This window comes from Malaya genurostris, chromosome 2, assembly GCF_030247185.1.
Source record: "Malaya genurostris strain Urasoe2022 chromosome 2, Malgen_1.1, whole genome shotgun sequence".
Classification (NCBI taxonomy): domain Eukaryota; kingdom Metazoa; phylum Arthropoda; class Insecta; order Diptera; family Culicidae; genus Malaya; species Malaya genurostris.
This window is the reverse complement of record NC_080571.1, coordinates 337,928,923-337,952,063: the sequence shown is the minus strand read 5'-3', so window position 1 is coordinate 337,952,063 and position 23,141 is coordinate 337,928,923. Positions and strand designations below refer to the sequence as shown.

Below are 23,141 nucleotides of genomic sequence, written 5' to 3'. Positions count from 1 at the left end.
TTGAGTTATACGAAGTTTTATGTTTTTTGACAGTATCTGTCACAATTGACCTTGAAAACAGAATATATTTTCAGACTTAGATTGCGCACGGTAATACCTATCCAACAAGCCACAGATTGTTAAAATCCGTCCATTTTTAACGGAGATATCGAAATTTTTGTGTAAGGGACTTTCTCCCCTATTCCAGCAGTAGAAGTTTTGAGCGCTGTATGATAAAGCAATGCTTGGGAGTAACGTGAAACACAATTTTTTATACTGTTACTTACAATTGTACCAAAAAGACTGTGTACAGCATCCTTTTTCATGACATTTTACCTCGGACCAATTTTAGCACGGCTCGTTTTTGGCAACATAATCGTTCGAGTATGACATATAAACTAGATGATGGCAACATTTTCAAGTTGAAAGTAATTCCATAATTATTTTGATTTAAACTTGATTTAAACTACAGTAATAAATGCTGGAAGAACATACCACCCATATACCATTCGACTCAGTTCATCGAGATCAGCAAATGCGTGTGTGACAAATAATTTCACTTGATTTTCTCGGAGATGACTCAACCGTTTTTTACAAACTCAGATTCATATGAAAAGTAGTATAGTCCCAAACAAGGTTCCTGAATTACGTTTGGATCCGACTTCTGATTGCGGAACCACAGGATGATATGTGAAACGAAATTAAAATAATGCAACTCATTTTGCTCGTAAAATCCTGAATCGATCTTAGATTCGAATGAAATCTAAGGACCATCTATGATTCAAATGAGAGGTCTTAAAATCCTATAAAACATCAGATACAACTTCCGGTTTAGGAGATACAGGGTGATTAGTATTAAAATGTCCATTTCACATAAATTAATCAGGTTTATCGGGTTGGCAGATTTGGATAGTCGATTACCAAATAAAATGCAGATACTTCGGTTACACCGATTTTAGAATTCCGGTTCCAGTATCGAATAGTTTCTCAAAGCTCAATCATTTTCTCAAAAAGGCCAAATCGAACTTCAAAAACAAAAATTCAAATTAAAGGACTTAAGGTCCAATACAAAATTGGTGAATTTTATCTGATTCTGGAATTACAGATGATGAGTTTTTAATATTCATACCGATATAGAAGATGTAAATTGTTTGGCGTATTAATTTATGGCCATACGAATCATTTTGGGTTATGCTAGTGAATACCGGCTTTGGAAGTATTATGGTAAATTAGTGATGGGCAATACGGCTCATTTCAATGAGCGGCTCTGAACCGAACGCTCTTTCGTAAGAGCCGATTCAATTGAACGGCTCATTGGCTCTTTTTCAATAAACGTCAATGTGGAGAAACAGTTCGAGAGAGTGAGTGTGAGAACCACGGAAATGCATGAGCGGTATGCGCGATCTAAAATTGTGTTTCACAGCTAGAGGTGTCCGTGTGCGAGGAAGCGGGATATTGAAATAAATAAGATTTCTTTGAAAATTCACTGCTGAATAAATGTTCCTATGTATTTTTGACAGCTTCATTAGAAAACATCATCGTTTAACCACAACCAAAGACATCATATTAACAAGATATCCAGCTCTCACATTTCCCGAACAAATCTTTGGCAACATCCTTTTTTACGACCATGGCGCCCTCAGGCGAGTCCGCATCGAATCACGTACATAGAAGTAGGTGAGAGAAATGTCAAATTCGTACGCGCCAAAATAGCAGCACTGCGCATCCATACAATTGACATGATATGTTGAATAAGACGCCGTGCGATGGCGTTGCTAAACTGAAGATTGAGATCGCTCCAAGCTGACAGGGTGCTCCAAGCTGACAGGGTCTGCCACAACGCAAACAAATTTGGACGTACACAGGCACACAGATTCTCAAATTTGAAACTCTGCTTGAGAGCCGCGGTTCAATTTTGAAGAGCCGTGGTTCGTTCGCTCATTGCTACGAGTTGGTTCAAATGAACTATAGATAAAGACGAAAAAATCTAAAGTGGAACTTACTTCGACATCGATTGTCACACGTTAAGATTGAAATTCAATACGATTTGCAGTTTCGACATCACAGGGTAAAAAGTGATTAGAATCTTAATTTGCCGTTTAAAATGACGATGATTAAAATAATGTCAAGAAAACTGAAACACCGAAGAATTGTCTTCACTGAAATCTGTTTAACTTCTTTCAAAATCGCAATTTTTAGCAATTTTAGTTTTACTTTGACATTTTCCATACTTCAGAGAGTATAAATTAACTAAGGACATCTAAAAAGATGGAGAATCAAAATAAGATCGTTTTCATGGGGTTTCCCGAAGTGATGTGTTGTATGTGGACTTATTTTTTGTCTTTATATGATAAACTTATGCAGATTTTTTAATTATATTTAATTGAATTTTCAACTTCTGCGGAAGGTATCACCTGCATAAAAATAGTTGTTTAACGCTTCGCTCGAACATTGCGCGTTTTAGTTTTCAATTTCACGCGTTTTAGTTTTCGTCTTCGCGTGGATTTCGCGCGTTTTGATTTTTCGTAACAACCCTGCATGTGACATTTTAAACTTTCGAGCACTTATTATGCTGTTTCGGAAGCCGGATTCGAGTGAAACTGTATAGAATGCTATGAAACTATGAGACCTTTGTATTGAATCAGTTCTTACATTTGTGTCAATTACTTTACATGCTTAAAAATAGTTACTCAAAATTGAGTAAGATCCCACTCATCTACAGAAAAAGTGAAACAACTCTAATTTAGAGTAACTCCTTAATTACTCAAATTTGAGTTCTTCCACTGAAATGAATGTTTGGGTAAAATCTACTCATTATCTGAGTAATGCTTTATTTGTACATGTGCCAAAAATAGAGTAATTAGCATTCAAATTTTGAGTAAAATTCTATTTCAAATTGATTAAATTAAATTTAATTAATTGTAGCATTTACGTTAAATATAAATACAGTATGTATAACTCAAGACGAACCGCAAATTGTGTTATTACTACTAATAATTTACATTTTTTTATCTCTGGAAGCTTTTTTTACTTCTACCTCTGGATCTGAGACATCCCTCCGTAAATTTGCAGCGAATTCACTAATTTTTTAAGTGATTTCTGCCAAGGAAAGTTATGATTTAAATAACATTGGATTTGTTATTCACGATAAGTAACGTTTCAGGCTTTTAAATTTTGGTATAGTGAACCACACTCGGAGCACACGAAAGGTTGGTCTGATTTCCAACTGAAATTCAAATTATGGCTCTTTCAATTCTTTCGCGTGTCCATGAATTATCATGCCACAACCTTTTTAATATGGCTCGAAAACCCTAAAAACGTACTCCTTATTCTAGATTTCAAAATTATTTATAAATCTTTACCTGGCAATTTCCTCGCCGATGTAGCGTCAATCTCATCAAATATTTTCTGCATTGGATTATTGCAGCCATAGAAATTTCCACAAAATTACCAACGAAGTTAACCACAGATACGTAATTTGAGCAATAGAAAATAGGGAAAGATATAACAAAATTGTTCGTTCGATTATTCGACGGTTCGCTGAAATAGTGATCCTAAAATTCGATACGTAAAACGCAAATTTAGAGTAAAAATTACTCATAATAATCACGGGTAACTACTCAAATTTTGACGTTTCCATGTATCATTAGAAAATGAGTAACTAGTACTCAAAATCTGAGTAACTTTTTCTAAGCGTGTAGTGATCTCGAAGAAATCCTGCAAAATTTGTAAACTGGCAGAGCTTACGTCTTCGTTCGGAACGTTCGGTGTAAAACAAAAAGTGTTTTGCATATAGCATTTACTTCACGTCTGCTTAGCGGTTTATATTGGAATTTAATGCATTATCGAGTCTAAGGGTAAAGCCAAAGAGTCATTTTTCTGCTGAACTTGAGTGGGCGAAGCTCTGCCGCGCGACTCCGTGTGATATGTCTAATTTCGCATCGCTTCGCTTCGCGTCACTTGTCGCTTTTTCTCTGGCTTCACCCTAAGACGAAACGTGAGGAAAAGTATCAACTCTTAGCTAATTTGTCATTTGAGCGTTTAGTAAAATAATTTCACTGGAATAATAATTTGATTTGAAATTCATTTTCATGCTTTTTCGTCAAATAGAATATCGAAGATTATACTCATAATCGCTAAAATTTTCAATGACAAGCTCGTGATAAACAATCAGGCAATGGATTTCTGACCTAATTATATATCACTCGGGAAAAGTTGTGATAAAACGAGTTTCCACAGTATGCCCGGGAATGATTTAACTGATATATTTAGTAATATCGATTCAGCAATCTTCTAAAGTTCATACACTGAAAAAACTTTTTAAGGAAAGATATTGGAGTTTATTGTTAATATCAAGCTTAAAAAGTAGATGCGGAACGACAATTTTAAATGATTTTTTTTTCTAGCAAATCCCTCGTCATGTGCACACCGTTTGCTCTGAGAAAATACCCACCAGCACGTCTCATCCCGGAAGGACAGTGTTTGTAGCAGAAAAAAGGGATCCCCCCCCCATTGAAACGAACTCCACTTCACCGGGGTTCTTTGAACAAACTTTGAATATTGTGTTTATTACTTCAAGTCTCGGGTGGCATTCCTTCGTCTTGGCACAACACAACATAGACTCTCTGTCTGTCTCTCTCTCACACACACACGGACTGTTACGTGAACTTATGTGCGTCTTGGGTTGGCCCCGTTCGGTTGTGGAAATATGATAGCATCGTTGTTTCCCCCCCAGCATCCGGACCGACGGAAAATCAATAAGCATTCAATACACGGTTTCGGTTGTCAACTTGTTCCAAACAACTTTTTTTTAAATGAACTTCGCCCAGCTTGGCCCCGGCGGATGAGGTTGAAGGTGAGTAGGACGTGTTCGCATGGCCCTTAGCTGCGTTACCTTGGAGCGGTTTTATCACCTTGTTGGGATGCTTAGTAATAACAAATGAAACCGTCATCGGAAGGAAGGAAGGACGGAAGGTTTATTTAGAACTCAAACCATATTGTAAGGTATGAATTACAAATAGATCCATACTGTCGGGGTTTTTTTTTACAGCATCGGTAATGATGTCACGGTTCAGTGTTTACAGCTTCGAAGGAAAGCTGTAAACATCATGTGTTAACGTTTGATACATCACCGGTGTTACAGAGTATGATGATTGACCTTTCGGTGGTCCACGTTTCGCTTTCGCACTGACGGACCAGTGTCATCGGATAGAGTTGCATTGGAATGAACGGAAACCTCGGCACAGGTGGAAGGATAATGGGGAAAAATAATTCCAAATGGCGAAAATAGTTTTGGCCACCAGAAGCAATCGAAACATATAAAAAGCATTGCGGTCCAACCGAAAGACATCATTCGCTTGAGATCATCTTACCGGCCAAGTTCAGTTCGAAAATCACTGGAGCGTGATTCGTTCAACGGAAGCATCCAACATGAAGGTAAGCAAACTCTTGCATTTATCTGTGCGAAATGACAAATTGCCTCATTCCGTCATTATCTCGACAGGCGTTCGTAGTGTTGTCTATGGCTTTGGCCATTGCCTCGTGTGCGGCAGTCGATGAATCTTCCAAGAAGGAGAAACGGGGCCTCTGGGATGAGGGATCCGAGCACGAGAGTTTCGACTTGGATAACCACCACGACCATCATGAGATCAAACACGTATCGACCACCATCACCAAAAATGTGCCCGTTCCATACCCGGTTGAGGTTGAGAAGCACGTTCCGGTTCCGGTGAAGGTCCCATATCCAGTCACAGTCGAAAAGAAGGTTCCAGTGTACGTGGAAAAGAAGGTGCCCATCTACGTCGAGAAGAAGGTACCGGTCCATATCGATCGCCCAGTTCCTTATCCAGTTGAAGTCAAGGTCCCAGTCGTCCACAAGGAATACGTCGAAGTGCCGAAACCGTACGCAGTTCATGTTGAGAAGCCCGTTCCAGTGTACGTCAAGAAGCCGGTGTACATCGAGAAGCACGTGCCAGTGACCGTGCACATTAAGGAACACAAGAAGCACTGGGGACTGTTCTAAGCGAAGATCATTATTTTGTATTCACCTAAGGGAATAAACTGTTGATACTGTAAATAGTTGAAAGATTGCGAAGTTTCACTTCTCTAATATCCCGCATCAGCTCCTATTATCGGTTTAAGCTCACCCTTCAACCCGCAGAAATGACAACTAGCTAGCAAATGCCCCTAAAACGAGCTGGAATATCATTTCCATAAAATTATACTGCTTAATTTCGTGAGCAACCGTGTTTTCATCGCAGCTCAATGTCTAATGGCACATATCGTAACATTAACTTATCCCATATGCTCCTCAACCGAGGATTGCATATTGCCTCTCTAATATGTATGAATGGGTGAGCTCCGGCAGGACTTCTTCGGCGAGCAGCACACGAAACAGTGACATCGTCAAGGACCGACCGACCGACCCGGCAATGGTTTTTGGTAGTACGTATAGTAAAGCTTCAACTGAAATGAAAATTTATGATTACGACATTCGTCGTCGTCGTCGTCGAGCGGTGAGCGGATGAGCTTTCGCTTTCCATTGAATGCTGTATGTGGAACATCTCGGTGCTCGGTCGACCGACGCCGCCGGGTGGCATAACTGCGAATTACAGGACGACCGAAGAAATAGGTCTAGAGACTGAAACTAGAGCGTGGTAAGTCGTCGCGGTAGGCGGTGCAAAATTGTGAAATGCGCGGGCTAAAGAAAAACAAAAACACGATGTCACCGAGTCCTGTCTGTTCGGCGGTTCACGTTGCGAGACAAACATGAACCGCATCCAATAGGCGATGAATGGAGGAATGAACGTAGTTCAAGTCGGCTGGGGTAGGTTTTTCAGGGGAAATGAATGGGAATGCTTCGCCACTAGCATTCGGATGAACGTTTTTGATAGGTCGGTGTGGAAATTCTGTATGTCAGTTACTGTAAACTTGGGAAAGTAAGCCTTCTTCGAAGGCTTGTCGTTCAGTTGGCATTCAGACGATGCTCTGGATGGATCCAACAACATATATTGAAGAGGTTTAGTCTGGAATATATTGTTTCGTAGTTCGAAGACTTGTTATTAACTCAAAATGATGACTGGAAGTAGCAGGAATCTACAAGTTCTTGTGTTTAAAATTGTAATTTGCGATGATCAAAATTAAACAGCCGAATGTTTGTTTTGTGTTGAGTTAGAACAATTTTGAACCCAAACAGAATTCTTTTGTCATACGAGTGAAGAATATACGAATATATCCAAGTTATACTAAACTAAAACTGTATAATAATACATATTAGGAACATGCTTTCGTTCAGTTTTATATAAATAGAAAGAACGAACAAGAGTAGTCCTTTGAAAATCACAAATGAAGGATTGGATTTTAAGAATCATATTTTAAGAATTATATGATAATAATCTGACTAAATGGGATCAAAACATGATATTAGCCTTTGGATGAAAGCGAACGCTGGAACTTTCATGTACAATCAAGAAAAACGCAATGGGTGTACAAGTATGTTAACAACATTTGGATAGGGGACTTTCTGAATCGCACCATTTCCTTTCAATTGATGATAATGTCATCGACATGATTGGCAAAAAGTAGGCATTTTAGCGTAACATCACAGGAGCCTTCAGAGTTGTGTTTCGTCACATCTAGAGCAGTTGGATTGGAAGAACGATTTTCCAAGATTGCGAGTCCTGCCATTAAGATTTTTTATCGCAAATTTTCGTAATGATTATTTTCACTCATCAGTAGTTTTCTATAGTGTGTCTTTCGTTGAGTACTGATAAAATTCTAAATTGTTATTTTGGCTACTATACGTTAAAGCGTACAAAGAGTAGGGGAAGGTGTTCGGTTGCCGGCAGTGTTCTATTGCCGACAACCCACCGTAGCTTTTGACAGAAAGCAGATAGCGTGATTCCGACAAATGTCATGTGTGTGTGTAACGCAGTACGTTCTTTTTGTGCCGAATACTAAAGCAAACAGACGCTTGTACTTTTTGCTGAACTCAAAACAAATTTTAATTGCATAAAAAACAACATAAAAGTTTTTATGACTTTTTTATAGTTTCACAAATTGAAAAGCATCAATCGAAAAGGTGAGTGGATTGCATACTTATGAGGTTAAATCGATCTATTTCGTGGTTTAATACCAGATGCTATCAAAATACATCAATTCAATACATACAATCATATAAGTAAAAACTTTGGTTCTCTGGTTCTGTTGGCCATGCACAGTGGTTTGAATCGACAAAAACGTGAACTTAATTCTCTAGCTGCTTAACCGTTGAACCGATATACATAATTCCTTTGGAGAACTCATTCACAAAAATATACCTCGTGATTTGATCACAATAAAACATGTGCAAAGCCTACTACGATAAAAATTCATTTCAACAACTTTTTTCCCTTAAGAGATAGAAAAACGATGTTTTCGACAAAGTCTAACGCATAAAGTTTAGGATGTATGAAGCATTTTCGTTTGAAACCACTTAAAATCAATTTTTTGTACATAACTTTTTTCGCAAATATTTTCAGTGTCTACTATGTTCGAGACAATTACTAAAAACATAAAATTACACATTTTTGTTGAAGACTGTGCACGGTTTGGCCTTTTCCCTAAAAAGTTATTTAACATTTAACTTTTATATACTGCTTTTTTGACCATTTTCTTAGTAAAAACGTACATTAATAAAATTGTTTATCTTCATATCACGCGCTTTTGTGATATCGATTGATAAGTTACCTTTAGGCAACAACTTTTGCAAGAAATCGCAGTTGAGGTATAAAAAATAGAACATTAGTTTTAACACCAGACGAAAGAGAAGACTTTTCACTATAGCTTTCTATTATGACTTACTCTCAGCGAGTACCGAGTCTTTCGGAATTCCTCTTCAAAGTAAATGTTGATGGGTGTCTTATTGACCGTTATCATAAAAAAATCGCAAGATATTACCGACTTCAGTAGAAAATGTAATAGAATTGCAATAAGACAACAGATTAGTAACAAATTCCCTAAAACCAATCAAACTTGTTTTTGTTGGTTATTATTCTTTATTCTTAGTCTGTGCACGTTTTTATACTCAAGTTCAGGCATTTCTCTTTTAAAAAAAAGTCTAGACTCATAGTTTACATAATTTGATCTGATACTTTACCGTGTACGCCTCTATGTAAAGTTGAACCACTCACGCATTTTATTGTAATATTATTATCGATCAAAAGCTCCAGCATTTGTATTATCAACCAACTCTTTTGTGTTCTTAAAATTAATATGCAGCGCTGCTTTCACCAACACCAACAGTGCATATTTGGAGCAAGAAATTTAATATAAAGTTACTTCACTGTTCGGAACATTTTTCAATATACTTTAAAAGTTAAACTAATCGTCAATATAGATAAACGGTCATATAACGGTTCACAACGAGAATGGGTTTGAATCGAATTTTTCATTCAACTGATGTCCATTTCATAGTACTATTTATTTAGAAATCGTGAGAATTTCATTATTTTTTTCAGTGTACGGTAGAATGACATGATTCGTAGAATGACACGATTTTACAAAAAGGATTCAGCCTTTCAAGCAGGCTACACTTACACATTCCAACACATAAAAATTAATTTCAGAAGCATTAAACTTAAACGATGTTTTTAGGCGTACTGGTAATGGTGTAAGATAACATTCTTGAAATGAATTGGATTGGCATTAAAAGAACGGATAAGGAATATTCTATTAAAAGAATAAGTGAAACTTTTTGAAATTTAATGAGCCCGTTAATATGCTTTGTTAGTTCGATCAATTGCATACAAGAATGCATCAAGAAATTATATCCAATCATTACACTATTGCACCAAAGCTACAGTAACGACCGATTCCAATTTTTGAACATTTCCCACAAAGCTCCTTTTAATAAACCAAAAATAGTCGTTTTAGTTAATGTTTTTGCTAAGAAAATATTCAAAAAAGCCCTCTATATTTTGTTGTCTCATTCACACAATCTAAAAGGGCCACGCTATACACTTCGTAACTTTATATTACTTGATTTAAACTTTCCAAAAAGTATATGTATGTCCCTTTTGGTCTGCGACCCTGCTTCCTATTAGTAGTTAAAGTTAGTGTATATAAAAATTTAAATGTTAAATAACTTTTTAAGGAAAAGGCCAAATCGTGCACAGTCTTCAACAAAAATGTGTAATATTACGTTTTTAGTAATTGTTTCGAACATAGTAGACACTGAAAATATTTGCGAAAAAAGTTATGTACAAAAAATTGATTTTAAGTGGTTTCAAACGAAAATGCTTCATACATCCTAAACTTTATGCGTTAGATATATAGCTTCTTCGGCAAAGTTTTTTCTCGTTGGAAGTTCTAAAACTTTGTCGAAGACATCGTTTTTCTATCTCTTAAGGGAAAAAAGTTGTTGAAATGAATTTTTATCGTAGTAGGCTTTGCACATTTTATATTGTGATCAAATCACGAGGTATATTTTTGTGAATGAGTTCTATAAAGGAACTTCACGTTTTTGTCGATTCAAACCACTGTGCCATGGCGACCTCAAACAAATCGTCCAGCTAAGGAAAATGAACCTTAATGCACTGATTAATGCGATTAAACGATCCTTAGTGGATAAGAAGCCAAAAAATTTGACTGCAGCAACGTATTCAATCCCGCGAAGCCGGTGGAAGACCGGCCAAATCAACACCAAGGGCGCCACCATCCAAAACATTGGCCAAGAGAGCCAAGGCGAAGTCACCACCAGACAGTGAAGACTTTTGTCCAAAACGCCTCCGAAAAGAAAAAATTCAGTTTTATCTTTGAATAATTGCAGTCTTTACTTATATTTTTCCATTTTTAGCGAAATTTCTTGGGATGCCGGTAGCCGAACACCTTCTTCGAAGTGACTAAAATTTATCACTTTACTAAATTGATAGTAAAGTTTGTTCAATCGATTGAATCAACTTATTTCTTTATTCAGTTGTTAGCTAAGGACATTAGCTTTCCATTTATGTATATATGTCCGCATAATGTTCACTTAGTGAGAAGTTATAAACTTAAAAGAAAAAAGTGCCGGTAAGCGAACATTCTCCCCAAATAAATTCACTTTGAATTAGGTTTGTAGCTGTTCGCATGCGATATAACACCACATCTTCAGCCGTAAGATAAAACCCATGTAAACCGGTAGTCCACAAATGATGTAGTACTCTAAGTACTACTGAAATACTACAAAATCTGAGAAGAAGAGGAAAATAAATGACGGCACAATTATCAAATAGCCCCAAAAAAGTGGTGCTACACCCTATGTAAAATTTTAGCTAATTTAGAAATGGATGAGTGGTGTTCCACCACGGTCAAAGTTTGAAGATTTTCGCTCTGGAAAATTCATCAATCATCGAAAAAAAGCGGGTGGCTAATGTCAGAGACTTAACCGAATTGACATGGATACGAGTAACATTGGCTCGCTGAACATGAAACTGTGTCCTTATAAAGAACAATATCAAATCCGGCGAACGACAAATACATGTTAAATTTGGTGTTGAATGAAAGACAAGTAATATCAATGCACTATCAAAAATATTGAATATTTATACTAGAGTTATTTTAGACAGAGCTGAGATAGCTCTATTTTCCGAACTGTATTCCGAATAAGATAAAACAATCTGGTAGGTGCATTTGATTCTAAATCAATTTCAAACTCACAATGAATTCCGATTCAAATGCCAGACAACTTAAGTGCGCAGCGGTATTCTTAAATACAGCGCTCACATCAAGCTCTGACGACTTCCACTGCTGCACACTGGAAACGCGAATCGTTATTTAAAAGTGTTCTTCCAATGAAGTTCCTTTGCACAAATCTGCTGCTCGCTCCATTCCATTTTGTGTATTTTTGCTAAATACCCTGCTCTCACAGTTCCTCGGCACAATTATGCTGCTCACTTCATTCCGAAAGCGTGTTGTCTTCGGTGTTGCTCTCCCGGACGTCTTGCTTCGGCTACCGTTGCACAGGAAATAACGGGAAAAATTGAATGTTCATGTTTTATATTCATACAGTTATACAGCAGCACTAATATTTTGTTCTTTTCCTCCTGACATGGGTCAAATCAGACTTCCATCGTTTGTTCCAATAATTGTTCAAGTTCAAAAATTTCAAATTTACTGCTAGCTAGATTAAATAAATCTCTCTATAGTTTACTGAGCTATAAGCTTTCAAAGTTATGACACATAATCTAGAATAGAAATGAAATATCGCTTACTATCTCAAAGCCGTCGTCGCAGGTACGAGAAAGGCAAACATGCATTTATACCAAACATACCAAAGTTTTGAGTTATTTGTGATTATCTAATACCACTTACAATATTATCAGAATTTGCGGTTTATATTTCATATGGCATGTAGAAATCATTGTATTGATACGTTAGATATGAAAAGAGATATTCACGATTAAGTTCTACCCGGTCTTGTGCAGAGGAAATGTTGGAACAGGCGCCCGATAGTAACATAAAGTAAGACGTAGTCACGTTAAAAACAACCTCATTTTTCGATGACAATGTGAACTTTTCGTTTTAAGACTATTTATCATTAAGTTGACATAATGTAAGTTTTTTCTTTATATTATTCTTTAGAATAATGAAAAGAGTATCAGAGAACATGATTTTAGTTTAAATTCAAGTTCCACGAAAAAATGTTCCTTAAATAAAGATTTTGGAATACACAATCGAGCGTATTGGGCCGCTGCTCATGAATAAAAAGAAGGAATCAGCTACAGCTCTGAAATGTGCCGTTTCATTTGGAAAACGTAAGAACTTGGAGAATCAGTACAAAAAAAAAGGATAAGTTTCAAATATAAAATCAAATTTCGCTTCAAATATTTTTTATATTAATTTCTACATGCATGATATTATACATAATAAATTACGATATTATTTCTAAAAAATATCTGAATTTGTGAAAAATACCACTTTATTGGAAAAACACATTAATGCGGTCCGTTGTTTGGTCAAAAATGCATTTATTTCAAATAAAAAAAAGAGTTTAACGATTAATCAAAGTATCGTCCATCGCTAGTTACTACTTTTTCTCACCTTTCAGACAATTTTCGAATTCCATCTCGAAAACATGTCTCGTCTTTTAATATGATCCAAGTTTGAAGTCTATTTTAGATTTCTGCGAAAGAAGTAAACCGATGACCTGCCAGATTATGCTGCCACCCGTCGGAACAACCTGTAATCAGAATGAGCAATGTCAAGAGAATACGGCGGGCGCGGCAAAATGTCCCACTTGAGCGTTTCCAAATATTTTTTCACTACTTTTGCGACATGAGGCCGACCGTTGTCATGTCATGGGAATAACTTTATCATGTCTTTGTTTGTATTCCCATGGATTTCTACCGTACAGAAACTGCTTGTTGAGTTACTTCCAATGATTTTGCAAGCTCTTCTTGAGTTTGACTTGGATCTTCATCGAGTAATGCTTCCAACTGTTTGTCTTCGAACTATTTTTGGTTGTCCAGAGCGAGGCCTGTCTTCAACGCTGAAATCTACATTCCCTACGTGATTTATCAGTTGGAGCATTATCACCATAAACATCCACAAGCATTTATGCATCCAATTGAAACAAAAAACTAAAACTTTCCGTAAATGTTGCTTAGCTAACTCAAATTTGCTCATAATAAACACAGTAGAAACAAGATTTTTTTAATAATAAACTCGAAGCAACATGCGAATATTAATCACAGATGTCTAGTTTCTTGACACTATCGACATCAGTTGTTAGTGTTCAATAATCATAACTAACAGAGCCATCTTTTAAAAACGTACCAAACTAATTTTGACTCCCAAGATTTATTTTTTTTCTTCACAAGAAAAGTTTTATCAGATAAAACAACAATTATAAGGATTTATTCATTTTAGTTGGTTTGATATAAAGTCGCCATAACTACGCGCTACCATTTCGGTAGGAAGATGAGGGAGGTGTCATCGGCAAACAGTGAAAGTACGCCATCACCCAGAAGTGCCGGAATATCTGACTTAAAAATGTTGAACAATATTGGGCCAAGGATACTGCCTTGAGGAACACCAGCGGGAACATTAAATTTATTTGAGAGCTATCGTCCGATCAGTCTCCTATCTGTCAAGCAGAAGTTTTGAAGTCTCTGTTAACAACTTATGTTAACAGAGACTTCAAAACTTCTGCTTGACAGATAGGAGACTGATCGGACGATAGCTCTTCGATAGTGCTTGAACGGAAGAATAGATATGGAGCGAGAAGACTAGTGTTTGTTGTCTGATGAACAGAAAGGATGATTGGATATATGATACCAGTCGTGAGGCGGCTAGGATTCAGACCATGTTCGATGTACGCTTTACCATACCCAGTCGTGTGATAGAGCCGTGTCTATCACAAAGCTTAGGGTGACGAAATGGTAGCGCGTATGCACTCTGAGCGTATCTTTTTCCAAAAAATCATCTTTTCTGTGAGTTTCTCATTCATTTGGCTTCTTAAAATATATGCTTCCACTCAGTCATTGCTAAAACTGAACATATATAAATTCAATTTTGATAGTTGTGACCACAATGCACCCGCCAATGATTGTAAAATTTTGCAACCTTTTCTTCTCGCGACATGAGCGCCTTCAATGAAAATATCTCAGATCCTTCAGGAACAACAGATATCAGACGGCATTAGACCCGTACCGCGCTGTCGGGAATCGATATTTATATTTCTTCCGCAAACGAATGAATGAATGGTAGGCCCAAGTGCAATAAAAATCTCGTTTTAACGGTACTTGAAATTTCGCTGGGGCAAGGATGTTTTTTTTCGGAAGCTTGAAATGGCTTCCCGCACTCTGCCTCCGCTACCAATTCGGTATCGATGTGCGCTAGCCTTCGAGTAGAGGGTGGAAAAAGGTAATCCTGTTTTGATAGGATGCTTCTGCAGAGAGCACATGATGAGATTAAATTTAACTTTAATGGTTATGATGATTTAACGAAAAATTGCGATGACTGGACGAAATTGCTTGGTTGGCATCGTTGTCATCGCCGTTGAGTGCATGCTGGGTATAAACATTTGGACAAGGGCTTACCAGTTCGATGGCGTAGTCGGATTAGAGGTGTAATTCCTTTTTCCTTTTCAACAGGTGATTCAATTTCCATTGAAAAGGCATCCTTCCTAATGGAATACGAACTTTTGCCCTGAAGTGGTTATGATCATCGTACTTTCATTCATCAAACCTTTTCACCACCGCCGTCAATGGAACTAGGATGATATATTGCAGTGGTGGCAGACATCTGACAGACGGAGACTGACATAAATTATTCTTACTAACATTGCAGTTGAGCAATAAATCTCAAGCTAAGTCAATCCGATTCCGTTTTGTTTTCTAGCGTAAGTACCTGTCTGCACGGACTTCGTGTTTAGGCGATGTGTTGAACAGAAAATTCCGTCACCCAAACTCGGGATTTCCCCAAAATCGCTAAACGTTCGAATTGAAATGTCGTAGTGCTACTTCAAGGATGAGTTATTCCAAGTGCTTTGCAAAAAGTACTCACTAAATTGAAAAGGAATATCGTCTCGGCTTCGTCCCCCCTCTGTCTTTCTCGGACCCCCTGCATACATATAAATTTCAATAAATTAATCTTTCAAAATTAGCAATTCACCCTTCGTTTACTTTATTCACGACTGGCCCGGGGAGTCCCGCAGAACTCAGTGGGGCACCCACCCTTTCGAAAACATAAAATTCCCATTACAGGCTGCAAGGGTTGACGTTTCGGGGTGAGTCCCGGGGCCCAACTGTTTCGCATATTTATGCATAAAGCATAAATTTACCACCGCGCCAACCCCGGCCACGATTTGCTTCTTCATCGGTCATGCCGGTTGTCGAATCAACGGCAGCGCCCCACATTGCCCGTTCGGAATACCGAATGAGAGAACCGAAGAAATTTCGAAGTAACGAAACGTACCTTGCTAATTTCGCCACAGCCACCGACCGTGCCCGGCCGAGGCTAGGCACAACATGATGTTTTTTGCGCACCGACTCCCCTTCGATTCGGAAAGAAAATTTGTAATTTAAAATTGGGAAAACATTTCCGGAAGCGGCAGACTCGGCACTTGAGGTCGTCTCTGCTGTTTGTAAAAAAAGTAATTTTACAAGAGGACTATCCGAGGGCGATTACTAGATACCTGCTTGTTCCGAAGGTGGGGAATGATTGATTATTACTTTTTTTTAACGAGCCAATCTGGTTTAGAGGGACAAGATGTTGGTAGAATCGTTACGAAAGTGTGACGATAGTTATTTTAAACGACACGTCGACCACAATTGAAATTTTATATTCTAGCTAATAATTACCATCTTAATTTCAACGATGTCAAACTAACTAGAGATTTAAATAGGGGAAAAATTTAAAAATCTCAGAACTATAGTACCCAAGGCAGAGCAAGGATGTGAAGCTAAAGAGCGGAGTGGTGAGATCACAAGATGATTTTAAGTAAGCAGAAAGCTTCTAGTAACTAAACGTTTACCTGCTACCAGAGGAGTCGAACTTATGCCCCAAGTAACAATTTTTGTTACGCTAGCTTGTTTGTGACTAGTTTGCAACCAGATATTTGAGTGATTGTTACTAACATCTAACCACTTGCATGACTCAAAAAGCGCAATTTCTACTAGTTGTTAAGTCGGCTAAAAATAAGTTGTCGTTACGTTGTAATGCCATACTGAAATAATTTATCTTTTCATAACTTGAAAATAACTTGTTCTCAAGTAAACTAGTTGAAACTTAGTCACCATCTACATTATAAACATTGAATAAATCCAGAATACTTTTCTATCATCAATAAAAAAGCAGAAGAGTACTTTAAATCACAAACTTGATACAAGGTACAAATTTCACAACGATCCAAAAACTGTCGAGCGGAATTCAATTTTACTTAACTGTTTTTTATGCGCCTCAATCAAAATCTGTTTATAAAGATATAAAAAATAAACAATAAAATATCCCTATGGTCAGAATGCTCAAAATTATTCCAAGTAGAGTGATTTCTCATCATTTTAAATTCATATATCATGAGAATTATAATATTATCACAATCGATGTTCAATCCCTATATTATTTTCTTCGTGTTTATGACAGTGCATAGAACAAAAATGACTATTCTGCCTTTCACAATTTTCGGCAAAAAGTAGTTTTGAAAAAAGTAATATCCTGGTTATATTTACGTTTCATACACTTCTTGAGACTCCATATTTTGTTCGCCATATTCAAGCCAAGAAAGGTTGTTTTGTTTGCATTTTCGTTATCATAACGTTGGGAAAACCTACCGATAACTATCTGAATCAATGAAGAAATTATGTTATAATCTTAAAATATTTAAGTTATTGCTATATCAATTCACAGTAACGATTCACATATACGTTAACGTATTTATAATGGTTTCACTACGGAAAATAAACCTTTTTTCAACTAGTAGCTAAAAACATAGCTGTGATTAAAGATATGTTAGAATCAAGTAACGATAACTTACAAATGATAGTTAGTTCAATGTTTATGTTATGAAGAAATACTATCGTCACCTTGTTTTAACCAGTATAACATAAAAAAACATGTTCGTGCTCTTGTTGCAACACAGTTGGGCTAAGTGGTATCAAAACTAGTTACGGGTTGCTACTATTGAAGTCAAATAAACTTATTTTCAACTAGTAGCTAGAAGCATAGATGTGATTAAAGATATGTTTGGATTAAGTAACGATAGCTTATAAATTATATTTAATTCAATATGACACAAAGATGTTATGATTGGAAACCTAAATAACTATTTCGCAACTAGTTATGTTATGATGAAACATTGCTGTCACCATGTTTTAACCAGTATAACATAAAAAACATATTCGTGCTCTTGTTTCAACATAGTTTGGACTTTGTCATATCAGAACTAGTTGCGAATTGCTACTTGGGGCATCACATCAATGCAAATCGTACGAGTTTCTGGTGTACCGAAAAGTGAAGGTCTTTTCCCAATAACTATCCGAACTTTTGAAAGTAACATTCTACCCGAGACGGATTTTCACAGAATGGTCAACTACTACAAACACTGAATTGACTGCAATCATTCGCATTTATTCTTCTCTACAATCTCATTTCCGAAAACTTAAAACTGACCCCAATGCTTCTTGTGCTCCTTGATGTGAACGGTCACTGGAACCGACTTTTCAACATAGACCGGTTTGCTGACGTACACTGGGTAGGGTTTCTCAACATGAACTGCGTACGGTTTTGGCACTTCGACGTATTCCTTCTGGACGACTGGGACCTTCACTTCGACTGGGTACGGAACTGGACGATCAACGTGAACGGGGACCTTCTTCTCAACGTAGACTGGAACTTTCTTTTCCACGACCACTGGAACCTTCTTTTCGACCGTGACTGGGTATGGGACCTTCACCGGAACCGGGACGTGCTTCTCAACCTCAACCGGATACGGGACGTGAACGTTCTTGGTCTTGATAATGGTTTTATGATCGTAGTGATCATCGTAATGATGATCGTATCCGATGTCATCGTGATCGTTGCTCAATTCCCAGAGGCCTCGTTTTTCCTTTTTGCTGGTGGAATCGTCGACTGCCGCACAGGATGCAACGGCCAGAGCCATGGACAACACTACGAACGCCTATCAGAAAAGTAAAGTAAAAAATGTCAAATTATTTGGTTTATGGTTCAGTGGCCACCGTTTGTTACCTTCATGTTGGTTACTACCGATTTCTTAAAGAAGTGAACACTTCACCGATGAGATGATTGCAAGCGAATGATAACTTTTCGATGCTCCGACTGTGGTTTTTATACGGTTTCAAGTAAAGGAAAATCTGTTTTGTTTTGTTCCGATAAAGTTAATTAGCTCGATCGATGTATTTGTTGCGTATTGGACGAAGGTCAGTTTAATTTTCTACTAAAAGCTGGAGGCTGTTTCTCCTTGCATCACGTTTCTTTTTAACTTTGGTATCTTTTGGATATTTAAGCAGGCTTATTTCAACGAAATCAGTATTTGCCTAGACGTTCCGAATTTGCGCAATTATTGGAATGCCGTATAATAATAACAATTACTTTCAAGTATTTTGTGAATATTTTTTAAAACTTAATCTGAAGTGAATTGAAGAGATTCAGAATTTTTAGACACTCCGAAACTTTAAAATTTCATGACCTAGAGAATTAGAAGCTAATAAAAGTTTTAATTTTAGATATCAAGATATCGAGGTTTTGAACGCATGCAATGTTCATAAGAGTTCTGAAACTTCGAATTCTATGCGTGCGCATATTTTGAGTTAAGCTAAACGTGACAAGAATAATCTCCTTTCATGCCATCAAAAGTATGATCTGTGGGATTGGTAATCGACCCCAAGTAGGCTGTGTGAAAGGAATCGACTTGCATTAGTGGAAAAAAGTTATTAAGGTCTGAGGCCACTAGGTCGCGTATAACCACGTGGCTCGTTCTGCGTATTACGTTTTCCTCAATGCTTTCTCTCAAATGTGCAAAATGACTCTCGATGTGGCCGGGTGGCCAAGAAAGTTTCGATATATTCGGTTACAAGTTTGACTACATCACATGAAATCCAATAAAGCTACCGCTTGTTTGGCAGCCTTGCTGAGCCGATTTTATTTCTCTCTCATGTTTCGTTACGTTACCAGGATACAAGAGCAGAAAAAATGGTGCCGCCATAAAACCTTTACAAAAATAACATTCACTTGATTTTTATCGCGACAACATAGGGTAAGGGCTCCCTATTTCATCTCAACTCCAATTTCCATCTCATTCCTTCACCTCATAACTTTGAACATTAATCATATCTTTAAACTTACCTGAACAAAACTGGGGAACGTTTTAAAACATCTATTCTAGGTTTTACCACTCTTTCCAATAGAAAAAAAATAGTTAAAAAACCTTCAACGATCGCTTTTTTCATTTAAAATAAACTCACTTTTTGATTTAGGAACCACTTTCGTCCGAAGTTTTACAATTCGTCATGTTAAATAAAAAAAAATATTTTTCTTCTTTAAATTATCATCAACAAGTATTTTTTTGGTATCCGTGACATAAGTTTAATTATATCATTGATATTTATATATAAATAAAACTGTTTCGGAATCTAATATTACCTAATATTTGCGTGTTAAATACTAATCAAATAACCATTGTGGCAAATCTAGTAGCACTGGTTTCTTTCCGCTATACGTCACCATAACACTGTTAAATGTGCGTATTTCAACGGCTGTGCACAGAGATGCCAGATATTTTCATAGAAAATATGTATCAGCTCTATCTGTTTTCACTAATAAAATGAATCAAATTCAAATTCAAATTGATAGATATTCAATGAACAAGTTGAAAGACGGCGTTTTCAGCTAAGTAATTCTTCCTTCAGAAAAAAAACTTTCCCGACCGCTAAAGTCAATGAATCATTCTGAAATTTTCACAGAATAATCTAATTTTTTAAGAGATTGTCAGTTGGGTTTTTTGATATTCGTCACCGTTTCTGAGAAAATCAGATTTGAAGCGAGAAAATAGCCCTCTTTTTTTTTTTTTTTTTTTTTTTTTTTTTTTTTTTTTTTTACAAGGTGAAATGCATTTACGCACGGAGTGTGGGACTCTCCACAGGACTACCCAACTGTTGATTGGAACTACCCACTAAAACACCTTGGATCTCCAACCCTACCTCCCCGGCACCACCGCTAGGTATTACTTCGGGGTGGAAGGCTATTGGTGCTCACAGCACCCTCCCCAGATTTATGCAGAATGGGGATCAGCATCCTGCTCTCAAGGGATCGACCAGTTGGATGACGAGGTCGGTCCAGTGATGCCGGCTGGAGGGTAACTTCCGGTTCACTGGCGCCTCGACGACCCAAAACTGATGCTACGTCGCGGAACTACTCGACTAGTCTCCGCCGAAAGATCTAGTCTACACCGACGGAGGGTTCCCCGACGAGGGAAGTCCTCCCGAACCGACGCTTACGGTACGCGTCTACGACCCGACCGAAAGGATGCCTAAGTCGATCCAATGATTCCGGTTGGAGCGTGGCTTCCGGTTCACTGGCGCTCAGACGATCCTATCGGTATCACGCGACGATCTACTCATCTAGTCCCCGACAAAGGATCTAGGCTACTCCGACGGAGATTTCCCCGGCGAAGGAGAATCTCCCGACACCGAGTCTCTTACACCACACGGGACACCCGATGGAGTGCCGAGGTCGGTCCTGCGATTCCGGTTGGAGCATGGCTTCCGGTTCGCTGGCGCCTCGACGACTCGAATCGGTGTTGTGGCGGCTACTCGACTAGCCCCCGCCGAAGGATCTAGCCTACACCGACGGAGAGTTCCCCGACGAAGGAGGCCCTCCCGAAACCGACGCTTCGATTCCCGTCAACGCCCGACCGAGAGGATGCCTGGGTCGGTCCAGTGATTCCGGTTGGAGGAAAGCTTCCGGTTCACTGGCGCCCTGACGATCCTAGCGGTATTACACCACGATTTACTCGTCTAGTCCCCGACGAAGGATCTAGACTACTCCGACGGAGATTTCCCCGGCGAAGGAGAATCTCCCGACACCGAGTCTCTTACACCACACGGGACACCCGATGGAGTGCCGAGGTCGGTCCCGCGATTCCGGTTGGAGCATGGCTTCCGGTTCGCTGGCGCCTCGACGACTCGAATCGGTGTTGTGGCGGCTACTCGACTAGCCCCCGCCGAAGGATCTAGCCTACACCGACGGAGAGTTCCCCGACGAAGGAGGCCCTCCCGAAACCGACGCCTTCGATACCCGTCAACGCCCGACCGAGAGGATGCCTGGGTCGATCCAGTGATTCCGGTTGGAGGAAAGCTTCCGGTTCACTGGCGCCCCGACGATCCTAACAGTTTTACGTACTACTCGTCTAGTCCCCGACGATGGATCTAGACTACTCCGACGAAGAGCTTCCCGACGAAGAAGGTTCTCCCGGACCGACGTTTATTCGCTGATCCCTCTTGAGCCTGCTACGGTACGCGGCTGACCTGTTGTTGATCCGCACTCCATTTCCGCTGCAATATTCCCGCAATTTGGGATGCCGCGGTCGACACTGCGTTCCAGTTCTCTACGCAGTGGCACATTCTCTGGATCAGGTTTTCCGGTGTGGTGTCCCTGCCGCATGCCTCCAGTAGCTCACTCCTTTGAGCCGCGAAACGGGAACATGCGAACAAGACGTGTTCAGCCGTCTCGATCTCGTCTGGGCAGCCAGGACATACAGGGGATGTCGCGTGGCCGAACCTGTGGAGGTACCATCTGAAGCACCCGTGCCCTGTGAGGAACTGCGTCAGGCCGAAGTTCACTTCTCCGTGAGGTCTATCTAACCAGCTCGAGATCCTAGGTATGAGCCGATGTGTCCACCTGCCCTTGGTTGAGCTGTCCCACTCTTGTTGCCATCTGCGTAGAGAAGCGGCTTTGGAGGCCCTACGGGCGTTCCTGTCTCCTCGCATGCTGTAGCGCTCCGCGTCTTCCTTCACTATCAGACTGATAGGCATCATGCTTGCAACCACGCAGGCCGCATCCCTCGATACAGTGCGGTATGCACTGATTACGCGAAGACACATCAGTCTATGCGTACTCTCCAGCATCTGTGCGTTGCGTTCCACATTCAGTGCCGACGCCCATACCGGGCTGCCGTACCTGAGGATCGAAACTGCCACTCCTGCCAGTAACCTTCGTTTACTGGAGCGCACAGGCGAGCTGTTGGCCATCAAACGAGAGAGCGCCGCGATCGCTGTTGATGCGCGCTTGCAGGCGTATTCAACGTGCTTGCTGAAACTGAGTTTGTCGTCAAGCATCACACCCAATTGCTTCAGTGATCTCTTGGAGGGGATCACGCAGTCTCCGGCATGTACCAGCGCCTCCTGTTCCGATTTGCGGTTATTTACCACCATCACTTCTGTTTTGTGGTGCGCGAGTTGCAGTTTCCTGCTACGCAGCCAGTCCTCCACCAAGCAGATTGAGTGTGATGCACTCAGTTCGACCTCTTCGATGGATTCGCCGTAGACTGTCAGCGTGACGTCGTCCGCGAACCCGACTATCTTGACACCCGGAGGGAGCCTCAACCTCAGTACTCCATCGTACATTATATTCCACAGGATCGGGCCCAAGATAGATCCCTGTGGTACTCCAGCCGTGATTGGAGTGCT

General features: G+C 39.2%; 2 protein-coding genes across 2 annotated transcripts in view; one reads left to right on the top strand and one right to left on the bottom strand.

Annotated features, from left to right (window-relative positions):
- Nucleotides 1–5,222: 5,222 nt before the first annotated feature.
- The window catches only part of LOC131429357 (titin-like), a 53,399-nt gene continuing 35,480 nt past the window's right edge, over nt 5,223–23,141 (top strand). The window contains exons 1-2 of the mRNA XM_058593431.1: nt 5,223–5,415; nt 5,483–5,998. Coding sequence (XP_058449414.1) covers nt 5,410–5,415; nt 5,483–5,998 — 522 coding nt within the window. The 5' untranslated portion in view covers nt 5,223–5,409. The remainder of the gene's footprint in view (nt 5,416–5,482; nt 5,999–23,141) is intronic.
- On the bottom strand, nt 18,046–18,746 carry LOC131431726 (mantle protein-like). Its single transcript, XM_058597589.1, has 2 exons — nt 18,685–18,746; nt 18,046–18,616 (listed from the first exon to the last, which is right to left on the bottom strand). Exons 1-2 carry the CDS (start codon nt 18,688–18,690, stop codon nt 18,098–18,100), a joined length of 525 nt encoding a protein of 174 aa, XP_058453572.1. The 5' UTR covers nt 18,691–18,746; the 3' UTR covers nt 18,046–18,097.